The sequence below is a fragment of the Heloderma suspectum genome, chromosome 7, assembly GCF_057233095.1.
Source record: "Heloderma suspectum isolate Gila_16-S chromosome 7, 16-S_ref, whole genome shotgun sequence".
Taxonomy (NCBI): Eukaryota; Metazoa; Chordata; class Lepidosauria; order Squamata; family Helodermatidae; genus Heloderma; species Heloderma suspectum.
The window spans coordinates 56,316,384-56,341,394 of record NC_139464.1 but is presented as its reverse complement, the minus strand read 5'-3'; the positions used below and the strand labels follow the sequence as shown (position 1 = coordinate 56,341,394).

At 43.9% G+C, this 25,011-nt stretch overlaps 1 protein-coding gene across 33 annotated transcripts in view; it reads right to left on the bottom strand.

Moving 5' to 3' along the window:
• POC1B (POC1 centriolar protein B) overlaps positions 1–21,246 on the bottom strand; it is a 124,486-nt gene extending 103,240 nt beyond the window's left edge. For 16 of the 33 annotated variants that reach the window (XR_014784378.1, XR_014784380.1, XR_014784379.1 and 13 more), the window contains exons 1-2: positions 2,125–2,686; positions 373–457 (exon numbers count right to left, since the gene is read on the bottom strand). Coding sequence is in view for 20 of the 33 variants with exons in the window: in XM_084810329.1 (XP_084666455.1) it covers positions 373–457; positions 2,125–2,295 (256 nt within the window). In the remaining 13 variants the exon portion in view is untranslated. Of the gene's footprint in view, positions 1–372; positions 458–2,124; positions 3,916–5,976; positions 6,443–6,924; positions 7,070–21,199 lie in introns of those variants that run through there. The other 17 variants (XM_084810316.1, XM_084810311.1, XM_084810337.1 and 14 more) reach the window with 10 other exon arrangements.
• Between the last annotated feature and the right edge of the window lie 3,765 nt (positions 21,247–25,011).

The following is a 25,011-nucleotide window of genomic DNA, read 5'->3' as shown; positions in this document are numbered from 1 at the left end:
CCTCCTATCTCACTTCTCTCTCAGCTACACTGGATCTCTACTAATGCCTATTCCACTATGGGATACAAAGTGCAAATGATTTCATAATAAAGTGTTCCCAGGGGGAAACATATTTTGCTTTGACAAAGGATATGTGAGTGTGCAAAAACTATCTTCAACTCCAAAGAACTGAAGGCAGCTTATAGACCAAATATGATTTGGGGCAGCGTCCTGAGCCCTCCTGCCTTGGGGCTGCACATTTCCTACTGGCCAAAGATCAATAAATAACTTTTAACTTTGTGAAGGAAAACTGGTTGAGGTTTTTGTCTATGAAGATACCAATATGAGACCATACAAATCATTTGTTCATATAGGCTTCAAATAAACACTCACCAAGCGCTTTAGTCGTTGGACTGAAGTCAATACAGGTGACTGCATCTTTGTGACCATTAAAATGACGGATCAAGATAGGATCCTTCTAGTAGAAAAGAGCATGCAGAAGACTCTCTATTACTGTTTTTAAATTTTATTTAAAGTCACATAATCTGTTACAGCAATAAATTGATGCAATCAATCAATAAAACTCCACAATAAATCATAGAATAGTAGGGTTGGAAGGGGCCTACAAGACCATCGAGTCCAACTTTAAAGTCCCACAAGACTCTTTCACAGAATCATAGGTTATAGTGTTGTTATAATTTGATGAGTAAATTATTCATCTATGAAGGCCTTTGCAATCTTTGCTTTCAAGTGTGTACAGCTTTACCCTAAACTCTTTTGAGGAATATGATCTTATGTAAAGCTGCAAGCCTAATGCTGGACCCTGGGAGTAACCCCCATTAAACTCAGTGGGTCTTACTTCTAAGTAGACATATATAGGACTGCACTCTAAGGGCACAATCCTATGCATGTTTAGACAGAAAAAAGTTCTACAACTCCCAGCATTCCCCAGCTAGCATGGCTGGCTGGGGAATGCTGGGAGTTGTAGGACTTTTTCCTGTCTAAACATGCATAGGATTGCGCCCTAAATCACTTATTTGGAAGCCCTGCCCGGTGACGGACTAACATTCTGGCTGCTGTGACAGCCATTTCCAGGCAGGGGTTATTTCCTCCAAGACATGGCCACAGATATGGAAGCAAAGCGGTGCCTGGAACATCTGAGAAAGGGGTGGGTGGGCTTCTATACATTTTTGCTCCTCCCTAGTAAGTCTTGTCTATTTTTTATTTTTTAAATATACTGTAAGGTGCCTCAAGAACTTCAATTAGTATAAAATATCGCAAATAAATAAATGTATACCTGCATGGGTGCCACAACTGGTATCTGTGGACATAACCATGACGCACCATGGCCTGCTTATGGTGCAGTAAGGCCTATATTCTTTCCTACCTGCCTTTCCAGTGTTATACTTCTGTTTCCCAGCTTAATAGATTAGAGACAGAACCATCTCAAGAAACAAACAAGAGGAGAGAGAGAGCTGTATTTCTACTGTAGTGTAGTACTATCTTATAGTACTGTACTGTAGTACTATCTCATACTTTGGATTTGACTTATTGGCCACTTGGCTACTGATTCAAACCAGTGAGGCTTCATGGGTTTTTCCCTACATAAATTGCATTATTGCGCATAGATTGCCTGAATCATTTCTCATGATCACATACTATGATTGAATGGTGATGTGCAAACCAGTGACTTGTGTTCACGAAGCACAATTCATATGCTGATTTTACCACCCGAACACTGCAACCAGGGCAGAAGGGCCACCCACATGAAGAGCAGTTGTATGAATTAGTTATGGGAAGGACCATAGCTCAGGGGTAGACCACCTGCTTCGCGCTCAGAACCCCTAGGAAGGAATTCTGCCTGAAACCCTGGAGAGCCACAGCCAGTCAGCTTTGATAATACCGGGCTAGATGGACCAATGGTCTGAAGTGGTGTAAGGCATCTTCTTATGTTCCTACCTCTTTACGTCAAAACGAACACATTAAGGGTGCAATCGTATGCATGATTAGACAGAAAAGTCCTACAACTTCCAACATCTGTCTAAACATGCATAGGATCATGCCATAACATGTGTGTTTTTGCTCCAGTAGACTAACACAGCTATCCTTTGGGAAGATTTATAGTTTAATCCTGTACCCACTTACCTGGGAGCAAACCCCGCTGAGATCAATGGGGCTTACTTCTGAGTAAACAATAGGACTGCACTGTAGGCTCAAATAGCCCAGAATGGTAATACCTTCCAAGTACCAACAAAATTGCCACAAAGTTGTGAGCAAGCTTTGGAGTTCTCCAAACCTCTTCATCAAGGTGGACATTAAACATGTTTATTGCTTTAATAATGTTATGTAAGTCACTTTAAAAGGTTCACCTAAAAAGCATGTTGCTTTTTAGTCTTAAAAGTAAATAAATGGGGGGAGGGCAGAGAGAAAAAGCTATTCATGATGCTGTTGCCCCAACGCCTGCAGTTTATAGCAGCGTTATAAACTGGGAGCCCTGGATGCGTGTGGCAATCTGTCTTACACCTAGTGAGGCTGATCCAGTTCCACCTGCACAGCTCTTCCTGTACGCCCCCTTAAGACAGCTATAAACTGCAGGCCACCCTTTCCCCCTCCAACAAAGGAGATCGTTACCTTGTCATGCTGCTGGAGCTTGAGCACCTCAATGACGCCATGAGCTAAACCGTGAAGGGACACCCAAGACGGGAAGGTCATGGCAGAGAGGTAAGACTAAATACAGTCCCTGGGGAAGGTAACGGCAACCCACCCCAGTATTCTTGCCATGAAAACTTAATGGATCAGTACAACCAGAGATATGTCGGTATACCATCAGAAGATGGGACTCCCAGGTCGGAAGATGGTCCAAATGCTACTGGGGAGAAAGAGAGAAATAGTTCAACTAGCCCCAGATGTGACGACACAGCTAGCTCAAAGCCAAAAGGACGGCTAGCGGCTGACGGTGCTGGTGGTGAACAACGAATCCGATGTTCTAAAAATCAACACACCATAGGAACCTGGAATGTAAGATCTATGAGCCAGGGCAAATTGGATGTGGTTATTGCGGAGATGGCAAGATTAAATATAGACATTCTGAGCGTCAGTGAACTGAAATGGACTGGAATGGGCCACTTCACATGAGATGACCACCAGATCTACTACTGTGAACAAGAGGACCACAGAAGAAATGGAGTGTCCTTCATAATTAATAAAGTGGCTAAAGCAGTGCTTGGATACAATCCAAAAAATGACAGAATGATCTCAATTCGAATTCCGGGTAAGCCATTTAACATCACAGTGATCCAAATATACGCCCCAACCACAGATGCTGAAGAAGCAGAAGTAGATCAGTTCTATGAGGATCTGCAGCACCTACTGGATAAAACGCCAAAAAGAGATGTTGTTTTCATTATAGGAGGCTGGAATGCTAAGGTGGGTAGTCAAACAACACCTGGAATTACAGGCAAGCATGGTCTGGAAGAACAAAATGAAGTGGGACATAGGCTGATAGAATTTTGCCAAGACAACTCACTGTGCATAACAAACACTCCCTTCCAACAACCTAAGAGACGACTTTATACATGGACTTCACCATGTAACACTGAAATCGGATTGACTACAGCCTTTGTAGCCAAAGGTGGCAGACATCTATACAGTCGATAAAAACAAGACCTGGAGCTGACTGTAGTTCAGATCACGAACTTCTTATTGCACAATTTAGAATCAGACTAAAGAGAATAGGGAAGACCCACAGATCAGTTAGGCATGAGCTCACTAATATTCCTCATGAATATGCAGTGGAGGTGAAGAATAGTTTTAAGGGACTAGATTTAGTAGATGGGGTCCCGGAAGAACTATGGACAGAAGTTTGCAACATTGTTCAGGAGACGGCAACAAAAAACGTCCCAAAGAAAAAGAAAACCAAGAAGGCAAGATGGCTGTCTGCTGAGACACTGGAAGAAGCCCAAGAAAGAAGGAAAGCAAAAGGCAACAGCGATAGGGGGAGATATGCCCAATTAAATGCAAAATTCCAGAGGTTAGCCAGAAGAGATAAGGAATTATTTTTAAACAAGCAATGCACGGAAGTGGAAGAAGATAATAGAATAGGAAGGACAAGAGACCTCTTCCAGAATATTAGAAACATCGGAGGTAAATTCCAGGCAAAAATGGGTATGATCAAAAACAAAGATGGCAAGGACCTAAGAGAAGCAGAAGAGATCAAGAAAAGGTGGCAAGAATATACAGAAGATCTGTATGGGAAGGATAATAATATCAGGGATAGATTTGACGGTGTGGTCAGTGAGTTAGAGCCAGACATCCTGAAGAGTGAGGTTGAATGGGCCTTAAGAAGCATTGCTAATAACAAGGCAGCAGGAGATGACGGTATCCCAGCTGAACTGTTTAAAATCTTGCAAGATGATGCCGTCGAGGTGATGCATGCCATATGCCCGCAAATTTGGAAAGCACAAGAATGGCCATCAGATTGGAAAAAATCAACTTATAACCCCATACCAAAAAAGGGAAGCACCAAAGAATGTTCAAACTATTGAACAGTGGCACTTATTTCACATGCCAGTAAAGTAATGCTCAAGATCTTGCAAGGTAGGCTCCAGCAATTCATGGAACGAGAATTGCTGGATGTACAAGCTGGGTTTAGAAAAGGCAGAGGAACTAGAGACCAAATTGCCAATATCCGCTGGATAATGGAGAAAGCCAGGGAGTTTCAGAAAAACATCTATTTCTGTTTTATTGACGATTCTAAAGACTTTGACTGTGTGGATCATCACAAACTGTGGCAAGTTCTTGGTGGGATGGGGATACCAAGTCATCTTGTCTGCCTCCTGATGAGTCTGTATAATGACCAACTAGCAACAGTAAGAACAGACCACGGAACAACGGACTGGTTTAAGATTGGGAAAGGAGTATGGCAGGGTTGTATACTCTCACCCTACCTATTCAACCTGCATGCAGAACACATCATGCGACGTGCTGGGCTTGATGAAGCCAAGGCTGGAGTTAAAATCGCTGGAAGAAACATTAACAGTCTCAGATATGCAGACGATACCACTTTGATGGCTGAAAGCGAGGAGGAGGTGAGGAACCTCATGACGAAGGTGAAAGAAGAAAGTGCAAAAGCTGGGTTGCAGTTCAACCTCAAAAAAACCAAGATTATGGCAACCAGCTTGATTGAGAACTGGCAAACAGAGGGAGAAAACGTGGAGGCAGTGACAGACTTTGTCCTTCTAGGCGCAAAGATTACTGCAGACGCTGACTGCAGCCAGGAAATCAGAAGACGTTTACTTCTTGGGAGGAGAGCAATGACAAATCTTGATAAAATAGCGAAGAGCAGAGACATCACACTGACAACCAAGGTCCGCATAGTTAAAGCAATGGTATTCCCCGTAGTAACCTATGGCTGCGAGAGCTGGACCGTAAGGAAGGCTGAGCGAAGGGAGATAGATGCTTTTGAACTGTGGTGCTAGAGGAAAATTCTGAGAGTGCCTTGGACTGCAAGAAGATCAAACCAGTCCATACTCCAGGAAATAAAGCCAGACTGCTCACTTGAGGGAATGATATTAAAGGCAAAATTGAAGTACTTTGGCCACATCATGAGAAGACAGGACACCCTGGAGAAGATGCTGATGCTAGGGAAAGTGGAAGGCAAAAGGAAGAGGGGCCGACCAAGGGCAAGATGGATGGATGATATCCTGGAGGTGACGGACTAGACCTTGGGGGAGCTGGCGGTAGCGACGGCCGACAGGAAGCTCTGGCGTGGGCTGGTCCATGAAGTCACGAAGAGAAGCGACTCAACGAATAAACAACAAAACCGTTTCCCCAACCTGCCGCGCTGGCTGGGAATGATGGGTGTTACAACCCAACGCATGCGTAAGGCATCCAGTTAGGGGAGGCTCCCGGAGGCGGTTTCGGACGAAGAGTTCCGATGAACTGAAAAGCTGGCTCGCCCTTTTCTGACATTTTGGTTGGTCCCGACACGGGCCTTACCGGGCTGCGGGGGGTCGGAAGGCTCGTTCGGAAGGCAGCTGCCCAGTTATAGGTGCGCTGGTGGTGAGCGCAGAATGAGAAGCCTCACGGGGCACTTCCCGCGTCCGCCTGCCCAGGACTGCAGCGTCGGCCCCCCGCCGCCCTTCCCCGTGTAATCTGGGCGCCTGGGCAGACACACGAGGAAGCGACGACGGGAAAGGGGAACAACATTAGGCCGGGCGCCCCCGCTGCCCGGCCTCCCCGCTGCCGGTACAGGCAGGGCCCCGCTGCGACGGTCGCGAGGGGCTCGTCCGCCCTGCGCCTACCAGAGCCGCCGCCGCCATCAGGCTCCCTTTTCACTCCAGCGCCTTCCACGGCCCGGTCAAACCCGCCGCGCTCCAGGCCATCTCAGTCGAACCCCGACCGCGCCTCCAGGGCCGGAGACGACGGCACGAACGGCCGTTGAGAGGAGGCGCTTCTGCGAGAGGAGGAGGAGGAGCGAGAAAGAAAGGCGGCGCCTCGCCTCCCTCTCAAAGCCGAGCTCCGCCATCGATGCCCTCGGCGCTCGATTCGCCCTTAACGCCGCTGCGGAGTGCCGGAAGCCGAGGCTGCTGCCTAGCGACGGAGGTTCCGCCCGGGGCTGCCGGGGGAGCGACCGGGGAACGGCCTTTTTACCTCCCTGGGGAGCGGCAAGCGGGGCGGGGAGAAGACGGCGCCAGAGGCCAGGCCAGGCGGGCGTTGGGCGAATGCGGTTGGGCTGGGAAAGCGCGAATGGGAGAGAAACGGCTCGAGATGCTGGAACAAAAATTGTATTTGTCAAAAAGCCCGACGCGTTTTGCCCTATTTTTATTTTAAGGCCTTCCTCGGGGGTCTGTAAAACCATACAACACAACAGATTACTAGATTAGCATAGAATTTCACCATTACGGAACAAAACATTTGAACTGCACGCTGCCCGTGCATCCTTACCTATAAAAGCATCTGCAGACCTTCCTGTAATGTCTCCTAAAATTCACTGGTGACTCGCAAAAGTGTTCAGAAAGCTGCAGTTTTTATTCTCTGTGTAAGAGAACTTTTTTTCAGGCAGGAAAAGCACCCAGCACTCTGAGGTCACAGGAGGGAACTGACGGTAGCTGTCACAGTTCTACTTCCTTTATTGTAGTTCTGTAATGCCCCATCCCCTTCATGGATCACTGCCTTGTTGTGGCGAAGGGGCTTGCGTAACTCAGTGAAGCCATAAGCTATGCCATGCAGGGCCACCCAAGACGGACAGGTCATGGCAGAGAGTTCTGACAAAATGTGGTCCACTGGAGAAGGAAATGGCAACCCACTCCAGTATTCTTGCCAAGAAAACCCCATGGAACGTATCACAAGGCTAAAAGACATGACGCCGGAAGATGAGCCCCTCAGGTCGGAAGGTGTCCAATATACTACTGGGGAAGAGCAGCGGGTATTTCCAAGTAGCGCCAGAAAGAGTGAAGCGGCTGGGCCAAAGCCGAAAGGACACTCAGCTGTGGATGTGTCTGGTGGTGAAAAGAAAGTCCGATGCTGTGAAGAACAATATTGTTTAGTAACCTGGAATGTAAGATCAATGAATCAAGGTAAGCTGGAGGTGGTCAAACATGAGATGGCAAGATTGAACATCGACATCTTGGGAATCAGCCAACTAAAATGGACAAGCATGGGCGAATTTAATTCAGGTGACCATTATATCTACTACTGTGGGCAAGAATCCCTTAGAAGAAATGGAGTAGCACTCATAGTCAACAAAAGGGTGGGAAAAGCAGTACTGGTGTACAATCTCAAAAACGATAGAATGATCTCAGTACAAATCCAAGGCAAACCATTCAACATCACAGTAATTCAAGTCTATGCCCCAACCACTGAGGCCGAAGAAGCTGAGGTTGATCGGTTCTCTGAAGACCTACAACACCTTCTAGAACTAACACCAAAAAAAGATGTCCTCTTCATCATACGGGATTGGAATGCTAAAGCAGGAGGTCAAGAAATCACCAGGATAACAGGCAAGCATGGCCTCGGTGTACAAAATGAAGCAGGACAAAGGCTCATAGAGTTTTTCCAAGAGAACATGCTGATCATAGCAAACACTCTTTTCCAACAGCACAAGACGCGACTCTACACATGGACATCACCAGATGGTCAATATCAAAATCAGACTGATTATGTACTTTGCAGCCAAAGATGGAGAAGCTCCACACAGTCAGTAGAAACAAGACCTGGAGCTGACTGTGGCTCAGATCATGAGCTGCTTCTTGCAAAATTTCGGCTTAACTTGAAGAACGTAGGGAAAACCATTAAACCATTCAGGTATGACCTAAATCATATCCCTTATGAATATACAGTGGAGGTGAGGAATAGATTTAAGGGATTAGACCTGATAGGCAGAGTGCCTGAGGAACTGTGGACGGAGGTCCGTAACCTTGTTCAGGAGGCAGCAACTCAATCCATCCCAAAGAAAAAGAAATGCAAGAAAGCCAAGTGGCTGTCTGAGGAGGCTTTACAAGTAGCTGAGGAAAGAAGGGAAGCGAAAAGCAAGGGAGAAAGGGGAAGATATACCCAACTGAATGCAGAGTTCCAGAGAATAGCAAGGAGAGACAAGAAGGCCTTAAATGAACAATGCAAAGAAATCGAGGAAAACAGCAGAATGGGAAAGACTAGAGATCTTTTCAAGAAAATTGGAGATCTCAAGGGAACGTTTTGTGCAGACGGGCATGATAAAGGACAAAGAAGGCGGGGACCTAACAGAAGCAGATGAGATGAAGGGAAGCGAAAAGCAAGGGAGAAGGGGGAAGATATACCCAACTGAATGCAGAGTTCCAGAGAATAGCAAGGAGAGACAAGAAGGCCTTAAATGAACAATGCAAAGAAATCGAGGAAAACAACAGAATGGGAAAGACTAGAGATCTTTTCAAGAAAATTGGAGATCTCAAGGGAACGTTTTGTGCAAAGACGGGCATGATAAAGGACAAAGAAGGCGGGGACCTCACAGAAGCAGATGAGATTAAGAAGAGGTGGAAAGAATACACAGAAGAACTATACAGGAAAGATCTTAATGTCCCTGATAGCCATGATAGTGCGGTCACTGAACTTGAGCCGGACATCCTAGAGAGTGAAGTCAAGTGGGCCTTAGGAAGCATTAGTAACAAAAAAGCTAGCGGAGATGACAGTATTCCAGCTGAGCTATTTAAAATCCTAAAAGATGATGCTGTTAAAGTGCTGCACTCAATATGCCAACAAATTCGGAACACTCAACAGTGGCCACAAGACTAGAAAAGGTCAGTTTACATTCCAGTTCCAAAGAAGGGTAATGCCAAAGAGTGTTCAAACTACCGCACAATTGCGCTCATTTCACATGCCAGCAAGGTGATGCTCAAAATCCTACAAGCTAGGCTTCAGCAGCATGTCAACTACCGGAAGTACAAGCTGGGTTTCAAAGAGGCAGAGGAAACAGAGATCAAATTGCCAACATTCGCTGCATCATGGAGAAAGCAAGAGAATTCCAGAAAACCGTCTCTTTCTGCTTCATTGATTACGCTAAAGCCTTTAATTGTGTGGATCACAACAAACTGTGGCAAATTCTTAAAGAGATGGGAGTACCAGACCACCTTACCTGTCTCCTGAGAAACCTGTACGGGGGACAAGAAGCAACAGTAACCTCCCTTGTGGACTGTGGAAATGCTGTGGACATAATATACTTCGACTTCAGCAAAGCTTTCTACACAGTGCCCTGTGATATCCTGATGAGCAAACTAGCTCAAAGTGGGCTAGACAAAACAACGATCAGGTGGATCCACAGTTGGCTACAGAATCGGACTCAAAGAGTGCTTATCAATGGGACCTTCTCAAACTGGGGAGAGGTAATGAGTAGGGTAACTCAGGGCTCAGTCCTGGGCCCAGTGCTCGTCAACATTTTTATTAATGACTTGGAGGAGGAGGTGCAGGGAATGCTTATCAGATTTGCAGATGACACAAAATTGGGCGGGATAGCTAATACTTTGGAAGACAGAAACAAAATTCGAAGTGATCTGGATAGACTGGAGCACTGGGCAGAAAACAACAGAATGACATTTAATAGGATACATGCCAAGTTCTGCACTTAGGAAAAAGAAACCCAATGCACAGTTACAAGATGGGGGATACTTGGCTCAACAACACTACAAGCGAGAAGGATCTTGGAATTGTTGCCGATCACAAGCTGAATATGAGCCAACAATGTGATGTGGCTGCAAAAAAGGCAAATGCTATTTGGGGATGCATTAATAGAAGCATAGCTTCCAAATCCTGGGAAGTACTAGTTCCCCTCTACTCAGCACTGGTTAGGCCTCATCTGGAGTACTGTGTCCAGTTCTGGGCACCACACTTTAAGAAGGATGCAGACAAACTGGGGAGGGTTCAGAGGAGGTCAACAAAGATGATCAGGGGACTGGAAACAAAGCTCTATGAGGAGAGACTGAAAGAACTGGGCATGTTTAGCCTTGAAAAGAGAAGACTGTGGGGAGATATGATAGCACTGTTCAAGTACTTGAAAGGTTGTCACAGACAGGAAGGCCAGGATCTCTTCTTGATCATCCCAGAGTGCAGGACACGGAATAATGGGCTCAAGTTACAGGAAGCCAGATTCCGGCTGAACATCAGGAAAAACCTGACTGTTAAAGCAATATGACAAAGGAACCAATTACCTAGGGAGGTGGTGGGCTCTCCCACACTGGAGGCATTCAAGATGAGGCTGGACACCCATCTTTCAGGGATGCTTTGACTTAGATTTCTGCATTGAGCAGGGGGTTGGACTCGATGGTCTTATAGGCCCCTTCCAATCCTACTATTCTATGATTCTATGTGTTCTGAAGGAACAAGGGCTTGATAGTATAGAAATGTGATAGCAACTGAACTTTGATATGATTGAGGCATGGTTTTGACATCAGAAGTTCTACTCTCTTTATTTGTTTTGCTCTCCCCCTCCCCAAACTGAAGTGTTCCTGGCCTCCTTGACTGTCTTGCCAGTTGGAAAGACTGGACATAAGTGTCTTAATAAATGGTGCTCCTACTCAAAGCATCAATATATCAGCAACCATAATATTAGGAAAATACCCCAAATCTGCTTCTGTAGGGCCTAGGTCTATGCCTGCTGACTCAACTAAATACTGTTGTGTTCAGCAAAGCCCAAACCCAAAGTATGCATGTTAGTCATGACAACAAAATACTTGAAGTAAAAAACAACAACTTCCAACCCTTCACTAAATAAAGGCACACTTCTATCCAACAGGTTTGCTTTCCTTTCATGAAAAACAAGATCTGGATGAATCAGAGACTGTCCACAATCTTGCTGCATGATGTTAAGGAGACACACTTCTGTCCAACAAGTTTGAGTCCCTTTCATGAGGAACAACAGCTGGAAGAAACACAATCCTGCATGATTTTAGGGAGGTATACTTCCTGGCATATAGAAGGGGAAGAAATGGAAGCAGTGACAGATTTTACTTTCTTTGGCTCCAAGATCACCGCAGACGGTGACTGTAGCCATGAAATTAAAAGACGCTTGCTCCTTGGGAGGAAAGCTATGGCCAACCTAGACAGCATAGTAAGAAGCAGAGACATCACCTTGCCGACAAAGGTCCGTCTAATCAAAGCTATGGTTTTCCCAGTAGTAATGTATGGCTGTGAGAGCTGGACTATAAGGAAGGCTGAGCGCCGAAGAATTGATGCTTTCGAACTGTGGTGCTGGAGAAGACTCTTACGAGTCCCCTGGACTGCAAGGAGGTCAAATCAGTCAATCCTAAAGGAAATCAACCCTGAGTGCTCATTGGAAGGACAGATACTGAAGCTGAAGCTCCAATATTTTGGCCACCTAATGCGAAGAGAAAACTCCCTGGAAAAGACCCTGATGCTGGGAAAGACTGAAGGCAAAAGGAGAAGGGGACGGCAGAGGATGAGATGGCTAGATAGCATCACGGATGCAATGAATATGAACTTGAGCACGCTCCGGGAGACAGCGCAGGACAGGAAGGCCTGGCGTGCTATGGTTCATGGGGTCACAAAGAGTCGGACACGACTGAACGACTGAACAACAACAACAACATCCCGTTTTCTCCACATTCTCTCCTTCCATCTTGTATTTCTACTGAAATCTCAAAACAAAGGAGGATGCTCAGACAGTGCAGACTGGGGATAATGCTTAGACTGGGGCCAGAGAAAGACAGGCTGCTTGGAACCCCATTAGGAGTAGGGGCACCAGAGAGCAAACGATTCAGTGTATAACTGTGTTAAAACCTTATCAAGTTTTCAAAATGCAGTAGGTCTGTTCAAGAACATCCAATTCACATCTCAGCCCACTAGGAATTTTCATACAGTGTGTTCCAAACCACAGCATTGAACTTGAACCACTAGGTGAAAATTGAGGAGCATGAGATGACTCCCAGTTTTCATTACACAGTATTAAACATCCTGCTAGTCTTTAAGAGATTGTTCTCAGCAGCTCCATGTTTAAGGCACATTGAGAAAGCAGTTCAGCAGACTTTTTTAGTATTCCATGCAATCAGAAATGGTATGTAAACTCCCACCATGCAATTACCACCACCAGTATTACTCAGCATCAAGAGCTGAATGTATGATCACACTACAGCTGTATTTCCCACTGAGGCCAATGGGACTGGGCTTTTAAAGGCACCTGATGAACAATATCTAAGCTATACTGAGCAGACTCTAGGCTTAAGTGGGTTTCATAACATTTCTAAACCAGAAAGAGTTCCTATGGCACATTATAAAAAAGACTTAACGTTTATTATGGCACACACTTTCATGGAGCCCATTGCAGTGTTATCCTCAGCTGGCAGGTTACACACACAAGTCCCTATATCTTACTGTAAGCTAAATTACATGTGATTGAAACAATTTCATATTGTTTCCTTGCTTACCCATGCATCCATTCCTGTCTCTCTGTTGTTTCCCTGTGTCTATTTTAGATTGAAATCCCTTTGAGGTAGGGAGCTGTCGTACCTGTAAAGCACAATATATATAGATGATGCTACTGAAAATCATCATCATCATTGTTGGGCCAGAACACAATGAAATGCAAGTGTTGGTGTGATGTTTCTATGCAAAACTCAAATGTATACAAGGCAGGCACAGCAACAATTCACAATCACACTGTAATTAGCATTACACAATCTTTCTAGCTGCGTCTTTGAAGTCCTTTTGTTGGAGAATTATGACTTCTGGATCAGCAGCAGAGTGTCCAGGGAGACTGACGTATTCTTGCGGTAGATTCTGAATGTTTCCCATTTATTCTTCTGCACAGAGATTGGCCTGTTTATCCTATATAAAATAAGAGAAGGGCATTGTTGGCAGGTGATGGCATATCACACTGGAGGATGAACAGGTGAATAAGGTCCTAATGTTATGGCTGGTTGTACCAGATCTCATTTCATTGCCTTAGCAGATATGGGGACAATTGGCCTCCAAGTTTGTTGCAGGTTTAAGTTCCTGGATTTCTGTGTTTATTCAGGTGGGCTGTCACAGCTGCTGAGTATTTCTAGTGTGCCATTCGTTTCCCCCTACATCTTTATCTGGGGAAATCCATATTACAGTGCCATGTTGTAATGTAGCCACAATGGCTATTGAAGTGGTATCTTAAATTGGTTAGTTTAGGTGAGATTACAGATCAACATGCTAATGAAATTTGATCACGTGCACCACCTAGTGTCCATATTTCAGCTAATCTACTGGTATTTTCACAATCTATTCATAGTTGTCAGAATGTCTTAGCTTTAGGAAATGCAAGATTTCAGTGTTCTGAAGATGGAAATACAGGTAAATTGATTTTAGCCTTTGTATCCAAGTGCTTAAAAAAAAAGCCCTCACCTAGTTTTTCTGGCTTTAGAAGATCTACCATTTAACTATCCAACCCACCTACCTTATCCACATTTGTTCACACACAGCATTTAATCATCACTGTATCAATATTTCCCTCACTTCACATCACTTGACATGTCAGCTGCTGTACTCTAAAAATACTTTGCCATGTACATTGGCATGAGGCAAGATGTGCATTTGAGAGATTTCTATGCCATCTTTCAGCAAAGCTTCCATTTGTGCTTGCAAGGCTAGGACCAGTGTTTCAAACAAGTCTCATGAAGTTAAAATATTCTCTCCTATATCAGAAAATGGAAGCCCATTAGCTGAATAGTTGAGAAGCAATACCAAAGATTGATAGCGTGCAGGTAGAGCTGCTTAAGTGCGGATTGAGCATACCCATAGAAGAGTATTGAGTAGATTTGTATCCCGCTTTTGAGCTGAAGTGGCTCACAATATAGTGATACACTTAAAACCCAACCCAGCTGGAACAGGAGCCTGGTAATTCTTCATCTCCCTGCCTGCTTCTCTCTCTGTATCTGGAGCTAACCCTGCCAAATTACTCTCTTAAAACATCATTCCACCTTTCAGACTGCATACCTGGTGAAGATACCTTTTAATAGCTTTTGATGCAGTCAAGTAATTCACTTCTGATTTCACTTGTCATTAGTTTTATATTCATAACACTGGTACACCAAAGAATGATGTACAAACTACAGGAGCCTGTGTTCAAAGGCTACTATTCCTATAGGTTTCCACCATTTGTATTAAGTACTCTGGAAAATAAACCAATAGGAACAATATCTGTGTATAATGAAAACAGTTCAAGTTCCACATTTTGTAAAAGTGTTCAGCATTTCAAGTGTAATTTCTAGTCCTTACATCCAGATACGTTAACATTTACTTGCCTTTCAGTATGTGCAACATCTGGTGATTTCTGCAAAATAAGAGTTCTAGAAAAACAAATGCAGCTCTGTTATGAGGAGATGCAATAGGCTTCCTTCCTTATGAACAGAGATGTGTCCACTATTTTACAGCCCACTATAATAGTCAAAGGAAAATCTCAGCACTTCACTTATGATTCTAACAAGGATGCAAATTTTGCTTATTAAAAATCTATATTTAAAAATATAGTTTCCCTGAATGATGTATCGCTAAATGCTACCATATTTGAGAGATGGGAAAAGTTGAAGAGCCAATGCTACAGAAGTACATTTCCTTTGGATGAGAGCATGCTGAAGATAAAGCCATAAAGATGTGCCAAAGATGTGTCATATTTGTTTTATTTACAAATATACAAGTAGAGCATATTCGAAGCAAATAGCTAGTTTGTCAGCCCTACAACAGATACCCAGAGCCAGGGGCATTGCTGGGTTCTTAAAAGATCTGGGGCACAGGCCCATAACACAAATTTGCACATGTATGTGTGTGTATATATATATCCCCGAGTCTAAGCGGACCTCTAATATACGTGTGTGTGTGTGTGTGTGTGTGTGTGTGGGGTGCATGTGGTGTGCTTACGTGTGTGCACTGACACACACACACACACTTCAACTCAGACCCCGATTCAGCATTTTGGAAAACATCCCGCTTCTGCTCAAGCCAGTTTGTAATCAGTCCACTTCAGCTCAGCACCAAACCTGAGTCAAGGTTTGGAAAAATGAGTCTTTATGCTTCCTGTTGTCTACCATGGGAAATTAGAAAAAAAAACCTAACTTTTTTCTCTTGGTCAGAACTGAATGGTAATTTCAGGAATAGTAGCCCCCTAGGAGGGGATTACATCTGCCCAATGTCAGAAAAAAAAATAGGTGCAAGGTTCATATTTTGATTTTCTTTTAAAGGGAACTGCCAATAGCATTGTTATTCCTTGGAAGAACTGGATAAAAAATTCAGGATTCATTGCCCCATCAGAGGAGATGATGCCTACCAAATTTCAGAATGATAGCCACAAGGGGTTTTGTGCAAGGGTGGCCCTGACATTTTGAGGTCTCCAAAAGAGGACATACTTATTTCCCTATGTTCCTTGTGGACCATTGTTCTGAAAATTACAGACAGCCTAGAGGTGTCCCTAAGTAAGAAACCAGCAAAGTTTCAGAAGGATAGGTGCAGCAGTTCATGTGGAAGGGGAGTTCTCCACTTTGGAGGAAGGAGTGATTTGCTTTCCCTTCCATTCACCCTGTCCCCAATAGTTTTTGGGTAGATTTGTATGAAAATGCACAGGTCATTAGAGGTGGCCCCCAGGCAAGAAACCTGCAAAGTTTCTGAAGGATATATATGCCTGCAAATTTAGAATTTATTTGCATTTCACCAATGTTAGCAGCAAGGAACAGGTGTGGGAAGGTGCTATTGCACTGATGTCCTGCTTGTGGGTTGGCCACTGTGTGAATACAATGTTGGACTAGATGGACCTTGGTCTGATGCAGCATGGCTCTTCTTATGTTCTTAAATAGAGAGTGCCTCTGAGCATATGCAGAATGCTTTTCTTTCACCACTGAGCACTTACATTCTCCCCCTAGCAATTCTATTCCCCTCCATGCAATCATCCCTCCCCATCCTACCATCCTCCAGCAACTCTTCATAAAAACAGATGTTTTGTGCAACTCTCCTCTGTCTCTTCCTTGTTAAGCACAAGCTCTCATTGTATCTTCCTCCCCATAACTTCATTTGTGCCAAGACTTCACCAGGACTCAGCCAATGAGTCTGTTTTCAAAACTCAATGTGTCTGTTTTCAAAACTCGAGTCTGTTTTCAAACCTAGGGCTAAGTTATGGAGAAACTCTGAGCATGTATTAAGTGCCTTTCCCTCACCACTGAAGGTAGAGTTCATGCAAAACCACCACCACCACCCACAAATGACAAAACATGCATAGGACTGAACTGAAAGGGTAGTCAATTCATTAGCCGCAACTCGGTAGGCATTAAGCCTGCAGTACCATGCTCACAACTGAGGACTTATTTTTGAGTAAACATGACAGAACATCAAGGTGCAAACCTCCCTGCAAAAGTAACTTGTGCTGGAAACCTATGCACACTTTCTTGAGGGTAAGCCTCATTAAACATAATGGGGCTTCTGAGTAGGCATACATAGGATTGCACAAATGAGCAGTATTTATCTCCCCTCCACTTAAAAAACAAACCCCAAACTTCTATTTTTTTTATTAAAGCTTTCTGTTCATAGGAACATAGGAAGCTGCCTTATTATTGAGTCAGACCCTGGGTCCATCTAGCGCAGTATTGTTGACACTGACTGGCAGCGGTGGCTTTCCAGGGTTTCAGGCAGGCTTCTTTCGTAGCCCTACCTGGAGATGCTGGGGATTGAACCCGGGACCTTCTGCATGCCAAGCAGGTGCTCTGCCACTGAGCTGCAGCCCTTCCTATTGCTGGATAATGGCAACTGACAAATAAAACAGCCCCAGATTGGTTTCTCTGCAACCAGGTGAACCCACTTTTCTCAAAGGCTTGAGTGAGAAGGAGAAAAACCAACCCTCTTGTCTGTATAAAGTCAAATACAGTTCAAAACTTCTCGTGCCCATGGAAGAGAATTCTCTTTAAGAATTCCCCCAGATATTCCCTGGGTGGATAAAGAAGAGAAAGAAAGAATAGGATAGGTGAGGGAAGAAGAAAAGAAGAATGGTGATTGGAAATGCGGGGGCGGGGGGGTGTAGAGAGAATTCCTTAAGCCAAGTGGCTCCTTTCAGTGAGATAGTAGTTCAGAGGAATTGAAGAGGCTGTGGAGAGTTTGTAAGGATTTCACATACATTAACTTTATGAGGTGAGGTGGCTGAGGGCTTTTTCTAGCTTTTAAAAAAACAACTCTAGAACCTATTTAAAAGCCTCAGCAGTTCCTCAATGGTGACACCACATAGTCCTTACCCTCGTTTTGGAATAATTCGAGTCCTACAGCTATTTGGGAGAAATTAAAGTGGAGGGGGAGAAAGAAGTTTGTGGAGGCTGATTGGATCCTTTGCTGTACTGAAGCTACTAAACTTCTGCAGAAGTCAAAGATTCCAGTTTGGAGCAGTGAAATCAGATGCTGTGTGAAATACCAGTATTTCACATGGAACTCTTTCTTCCCTTCCATCTCCCTCTTCAGAATTTAATTGCAAGCAAGCTCCCAACAGTGGGCATGTAAGAGCAGAAAAGTAAAGAGAGAGAGGTTTTTTGCACTGCTAAAAAACAACAACCCTACACCAGAGATTAGGGATAGTGACCTCCTAATGGTCACCTTAAACACCTTCTGATTAAGTTCTCTAATCCCCTGTGTGGTTTGACAGTTTTTACTTTTTGTTTTAGTCTTTGCGAAATGGAAAATTTATGGGTGGCTAGCACAAAAGCCACTGGACCTAACCGTTTGAAATCTGGCAGGCTCAGTCAGCTCCACAGAGGCTGCCAGGTCCCCAAATTCCATGCACATATGTGGAAGAACAAAAAATATATAGCTCTTTGCTTGGACAGATTTTCTTGAAAAAAGCAAATTTTACCTGTGACTAGTACAAAAGCCACTGGGCCGTACTCCCCTTGCAGCTGAAGACACTTCACCTCTAACAAATTCAGTTTGGTCTCTTTCTTCCCAAACTTTAACCACAACAACTAGCTCCAGACTAATTTACCTGCCTCTTCCTTCTAGCTTGGTGGGTGTTAACATTAGCAGCTATCAAGAAAATATCATTTGCTCCTATTGGTTACTGTCATGTTCCCTTGGCCCCCACCTTCCTCATGCACACAGTCAAGAAGAGAGGCTTCAGTCTCACACCTTTAATTCACTATCAACAGGTTCATTACAGATGCAAATCTCCCAAGATTCTCAGGCTACAAAGGAATAAGAACAGGGAATCCAAATGGGAGCGACAATGTTGCTAGCAGTTTGAACAGGGACTTGCTGGCTAGAATTTAGGGAGGGAAACCCGTCCCAATCAGTGATGCTCCCCTGCATCGACCCTCACGCATCGCCAACCGTGTTGACCATCTGAGCTCCACCTCTAAATTTTCCCGCTTTGCTCTGCGCCGCAATCTAGCATCCCTCAGGTCATACCCCGTGCTCTCCTCCTCCTCCTGGATTCTCACGGAGGAGGGAGAAGAGGGAGCTTCAGGCCCAGCCATCTGGGTGCTAGCATCCTGAGAAGGACACCTATCCATATCTGAACTGGCTGGGGAAGATGCCTCCCCCGGTTTTTGCTGTTCTCCTTCTGAATCTGAACTGCTGCAATCTCCATACGCTCAGAATCAATCCTGACAATTACCTTTAAAAGCAGCCTAAAAATAATTCTAAATTAAGTAAATAAAATTAAACACCCACCTATAAGTAAGCCATTAGCTTGCTAATATATGGGACAAGGATGAACCACACTAAAACAAATGGATAGGTGGCCTTTTGAACAAAATAGAGAGGTTCTAACAAGAGGTAGAATAGGGTGCAAATATTAATCATGATCTTTTCTGAAGTGTGGCACACCTGAGGTTGTAAAGTAGAGGGGTTGTAGAGCAATTTCAAAAAACTTCAGACACCTTCCCCCACCCCAATACAATTTAAATCAATAGACCAAACAGAATGCCACCTAACTGCTATGTGCCTGCCAGATTCTTGACAACATTCCTCTTTTAACAGCCTCAGAAAGGCAGCTAACCAAGGAGGTTTATGAAGACACTGGTGGGCCATAATGGTGAACTCCATTTAGCTTCATGGGTCACAGGTATGTAATAATACAAGCTTGCAGAACAGTAGTCTGCACCTCAATCTGAGTAAGAATGTGCAATGAGGAAAAGACTTCTTAATAAAACAAAACCAGAGCACAGAGGAGGAGTACTGTGGCCAGAATCCAGAGAGCTGTGAAACCAAGTCTGCATGTCCAAGGTGGCTTGAGTTTCTCAAACAGCAGTAGAGAAACCATGCCATAGAGGAAGCCAGATTTGAATTCCCATGCCATCTCACACCTGATGTGCCATTTATAATTTTATGTGGAGTGGATGCAGTTTTCTCCCTCTCAGAATACTAGAATATAGAGTTACCCAGTGAAATGGATTAGTAGTAGGTTCGGAACAAACAAAAGGAAGTAAGTCGTATAATGCATAAAGGAATTCACTGCCACAAGATGTGGAGTGAGCCACTAGCTCAGATGGCTTTAAAGTGGAATTAGACAAATACATGGAGAATAAAAATCAACAGCTATTAGCCAATACAGCCAGGTAGAACTTCCAGGTTCAGAGATAGTATACCTTTGTATAGCACAGGGGTGCTGAGCCTCAGGCATGGGGGCCAAATCCGGCCTGCCTGCGTTCCCAAAATGGCCCCATCTCCTTCCCCCCAACCACTGACTGGTGGCCTCCCGGCTTTTGCACCATTTCCCCCCCTTCTAAAAGGTTGAAATATATCTCCTAAGGCTTAGCCACTGGCAATAACAGCTTTACGATAAAATGTGCTAGTACTTTTGGTATTTTGGCATTTTCCCTTTTACCTTTGGTCCCGTCCACCACTGGAATGTGGCCCCCAAGAGTTTCTCTGAAATTGCATTCAGCCCTCAGCTGAAAGAGGTTTAACACACCTGCTATAGCAGTTGCTAGGGACCCAGCAGGGGGAGGGTTGTTGTGTTCCTGTCCTGCTTGAAGCCTTGCCAGAAGTATTCAGCTGGACACGTTTGGAAACAGGATGCTGGACTAAACTGATCCTGATTGGCCTGGCTTAATCTTATGCTGTTCAAAGTAAATAATTACTCTGCATACACAAACTCTTAGGCTTGCCTAAAGCTCTTTGGAGTCCAGCCCAAAACAAGCAGTCAGTTTGAAATTCAAGACACTCACTCATAAACCTGGCTTACTATCACAGTAAGACAGGAAAGCCACCATGCACATGCCACCTAGGTGAGGACACTGGACTGGATTACCCCCATCATCTTCTGCTCTCTGGGTGGTCATTTGGCTAGACCTGGGCTGCGGGGATAAGGCCTATCCTTAGCTGCACCACTGACTCAGAGAATGAGTTTGCTATTAGGATATAGCAACCTCTCCTGACCTGGTGCCCTCCAGATGTATTGGACTACGACTCCCATCAACCCCAGACAACAGTTCTGGAGGGCACCCCTCCCACTTGTGCAAGGATTGCCTCTACTCATGTAGGGGGTGTAACTAATTTCCACCAAATCCTCCCCCAGCTGTCGTCCTGCCATGTAGCATTACAGATCATTCCAGAGGATTCACCAATCCTCAGAAATGGCATTTTCAGACCAGGAGAACTTTCAATGGAAAGCCACCGTGCACAGAGTTCTTTGGGTACAAGCCACTACTTTTTAATTACTGGCTTTACACATGCTGTCAGAGCATAACAGCATAAATAAAAATTAAATACTCCTATAAACGTACAGAGACAAGCCCACCATGCATACCTCTCCATTACAGAGACACAGCTGCCCTCAGTCTTGCTCTATGCAAAATACAGCACAGGATATAGCACCCCCCCTTAAACAGGAAGTAGTTATGGGTGGGGCCCCTAATTTCTCAGAAAGGAGAAAGCAGTGCTGTTTCTGATTAAGCTGCAAGAAGTCAGTAGACTAACTCCTCTGAAGAGCTGGGATAGATCACACTTGTGATTTCTGATGAATAGCAAAGAGGCAATTCCTAGAAAAGTTGTCTGGTCAGATCACTGACTATACACTCCTAACCAGAAAACTGCATATCTAAGCAGCGGGCCTCTATTTTCAGACTGCAATGGTAACTTTTATGTAGCGTTCACAGAACACAAGATTAGCTGGCGTGATGGGTTTTCTGCAGAATCCCGTCGCACCAGCACTAAGTAAACTATTAGTGTTGTAGTAAAGGTCCCTTATGCTAGCTCAATATAATTTCTTAGCTCTCATGGTGACTTGGATACTGTCCAATATTTTCTAATGCATTGGGTAGGTGGTGGCCCAGAAAAAAAAACTGCACAATTTGGGACACACATTTTTCCAGTTTTCTCCCCAAATACTCTCCCCTCCCATTTTTTGGAAAAAAAAAAAAAGGAAATTTTGGGGAACCCTGAAAGAACTCCTATGAAATATTCTCTCTTTTGGAATGAGTGAAATGCTTTTGAAAGACGAAGTTTTACTCATTCAAAAGGTGTAGTGTGAAGGTTTTTATGCAGAACAATCTACATTAGGGAATAATTCCAGTATATACTGTAGAGTTCAATGTTTTCAGTGTTATAAAGTCTAACTTGATTATCTAAATATGGTGCTAGTCCTTAATATTGTGACTGTACATGACTGTATAAATACACTTTTTACTACAAAATTTCTGGTTTAATTCCAACTTTTATCATGCTTCTCAGATGACAAGCTAAAATATATGTGCTTGGGTAGCATAGGGTACAGCACCTCTCCCTCTCCCTGTCTCTCGTATTGGGTATATTTGCAATTTTGTCTATACCAAACTAAGGCTGCAGTTCTATATACACTTACCTTGGATTATGTCCCATTGAACTTGGTGAGGTTTACTTCTGCATAGGCATGTTTATTTATTAAAACTATTTAAGAGCAGAGACATCACACTGAAAACAAAGGTCCGCATAGTTAAAGCAATGGTATTCCCCATAGTAACCTATGGCTGCAAGAGCTGGACCATAAGGAAGGCTGAGCGAAGGGAGATAGATGCTTTTGAACTGTGGTGCTGGAGGAAAATTCTGAGGGTGCCTTGGACTGCAAGAAGATCAAACCAGTCCATACTCCAGGAAATAAAGCCAGACTGCTCACTTGAGGGAATGATATTAAAGGCAAAACTGAAGTACTTTGGCCACATCATGAGAAGACAGGATACCCTGGAGAAGATGCTGATGCTAGGGAAAGTGGAAGGCAAAAGGAAGAGGGGCCGACCAAGGGCAAGACGGATGGATGATATTCTGGAGGTGACGGACTTGACCTTGGGGGAGCTGGGGGTGGCGATGGCCAACAGGAAGCTCTGGCGTGGGCTGGTCCATGAAGTCATGAAGAGCCGGAAGCGACTGACCGAATAAACAACAACAACAGAAATTTGTATACTGCTTGATATTCTAAGATCTATAGGATTACACTGTAAGGCATTAATACTTTTGAGGCAGCAATCCTACATACACTTACCTGAAAGTAAGGTCCACTATATAGAGCAGGTTTTATGCCCAACAGCAGTTAACATGCATAAGATTCTTTTATGTAAGCCACCTTGGGAAAGGGGGCTTAGCCTAAAAATATTTAAATAAAATTGCAGTGTAAATTTCATAAATATGCCAAATAGTACCACAACTGGACACTCCAGCTCAAGCAGCTGTAAATCAACTTGAACCTTGCTAGTGAGCAGGTACATCATCTAAATGTAATATAGCTGATGTACAAGGTTAATTTAAAAGTGATTACAAAAGGAAATTTTTTAAAGCCTGGAGTATTCAAGTAAACTGAATATTTCGCAATGCCAAAACGTTTCTGGAAAATAGGAATATGGCTACCGTGTGAAATGACACTGAGAACTGGAGAACAGCAGTTGTTATTACTTAAGCCAGCCAGACATAAACATGGTTTAACCCAGACACAACCAGACACATACCTGCCAAAATTTAGCTGCAATATTACAAAGGTCCTTTTTTTTTTTTTTTAAAGCAAGATAAACATTTGACCAAGTGAGGCAATTTAATGTTATATAGAATTCAAGGCAACATATGTTAAAATTATGGATAACAAAGCACACAAGTAAAAGTGACAGGTCTCAAGATGGAATATCAGGTGAAAAGAATAATTTCTACTAAGGCATCAAAGAGCAATAGCTTTGCTCAATCAAAGCATTCATCATTTGACAATGAAATAGCCAAATCTATTTGGATATTAAGTTTAGTTAAACAAAAGCACTTTTAATGTATGTCCATTGAAAGACATCCCAAATCCAAACAATACTTTAAGTGTAGTGGGGACTCTAATTGTATTTAGTTATTACAAGGGACCTGCAACAAAATGTTGCAGTGTGGGCTCCAGCCAGTCAGCCAGGCTCACAGTCTGTTCCAGGATACTCCACCCCTCCTAGTCAACGAGCTTTCCACAGCCATTGAGCATGTTCAGTCATTACTGACCTGTTTTGAGGTTGTTTTTGTCGCCTTGGGCTTTTCCCCTGAAGTTCTTTGTACTATTTCAAATCTTGGGTTTCCCCCAAACTTGCTGATACCTTCTTATGTGTGGATGGTGCCCTACATCAAGGATCTACACTGAACAACAGTGCAGCTAGGTAATTTTAGACCATGGACTTAACCGTCTTACGGGGAGCCCCTTTAGATGGCTATCTGTATTTTACTTCAGTGGTGAAGCATTAATATGTCTCTTCTCCCTCCACTGTAATTCCATGCTGTACAACAGCTTCTACATTCCTGAAACGTTAGAGGAAAAACACCCGAAACAGTTTGCCAACCCTGATTTTTTTAAAGAAGGAAATACTTGTGACTGTGAGCATGTGGTTTTCCCTTTTAAACTCACTTAAATCCTAGCACTACTATGACTGGAGTACAATGGAGCTTGCTCCTGCTGCCCTGATGGTAAAAACTAGGGATTTGCAAAAGACCCTGATGCTGGGAAAGACTGAAGGCAAAAGGAGAAGGGGACAGCAGAGGATGAGATGGCTAGATAGCATCACCGATGCAATGAATATGAACTTGAGCACGCTCCGGGAGAGAGCGCAGGACAGGAAGGCCTGGCATGCTATGGTCCATGGGGTCATGAAGAGTCGGACACGACTGAACAACTGAACAACAAGAAGCCAAATTGGGTCCCTTTGGACCATTTCTGGTGCTTCCCAAGGTCAAACAGGCTTCCCCCAAAGCGAACCTAAACTGGATCTTGCATGAAGTTTTGTGTGCAATTTAGGCTTCGAAATCAATTCTGTCTCCAAAAAATAGCACCTTGTTTTGTTTCTCTGTAAACACTGGTTGTGCAGGGAGGGAGCACTGTTGAGTGACTGACAGATCCAACTTCTAATCCTAGGGCATGTTTTACCAAGGGCTTTCCTATCATTGTGTTTTGGGGCAGGGATTGTGAGTTTACTGAATTACATAAAACTGTCTCTGAGCTTCCTCTTCTCAGTTGCCAAGTTGTCCTGTAGCAAACAAGTAGCAAGTCAAAGATTCTATGTTGGGTTGTGGGTGGGGTGGCTACAAGTTCTATGTTCATGTTTTCAAAATCCTTTCCTTTCTCCTTCTCAAGTATTAATT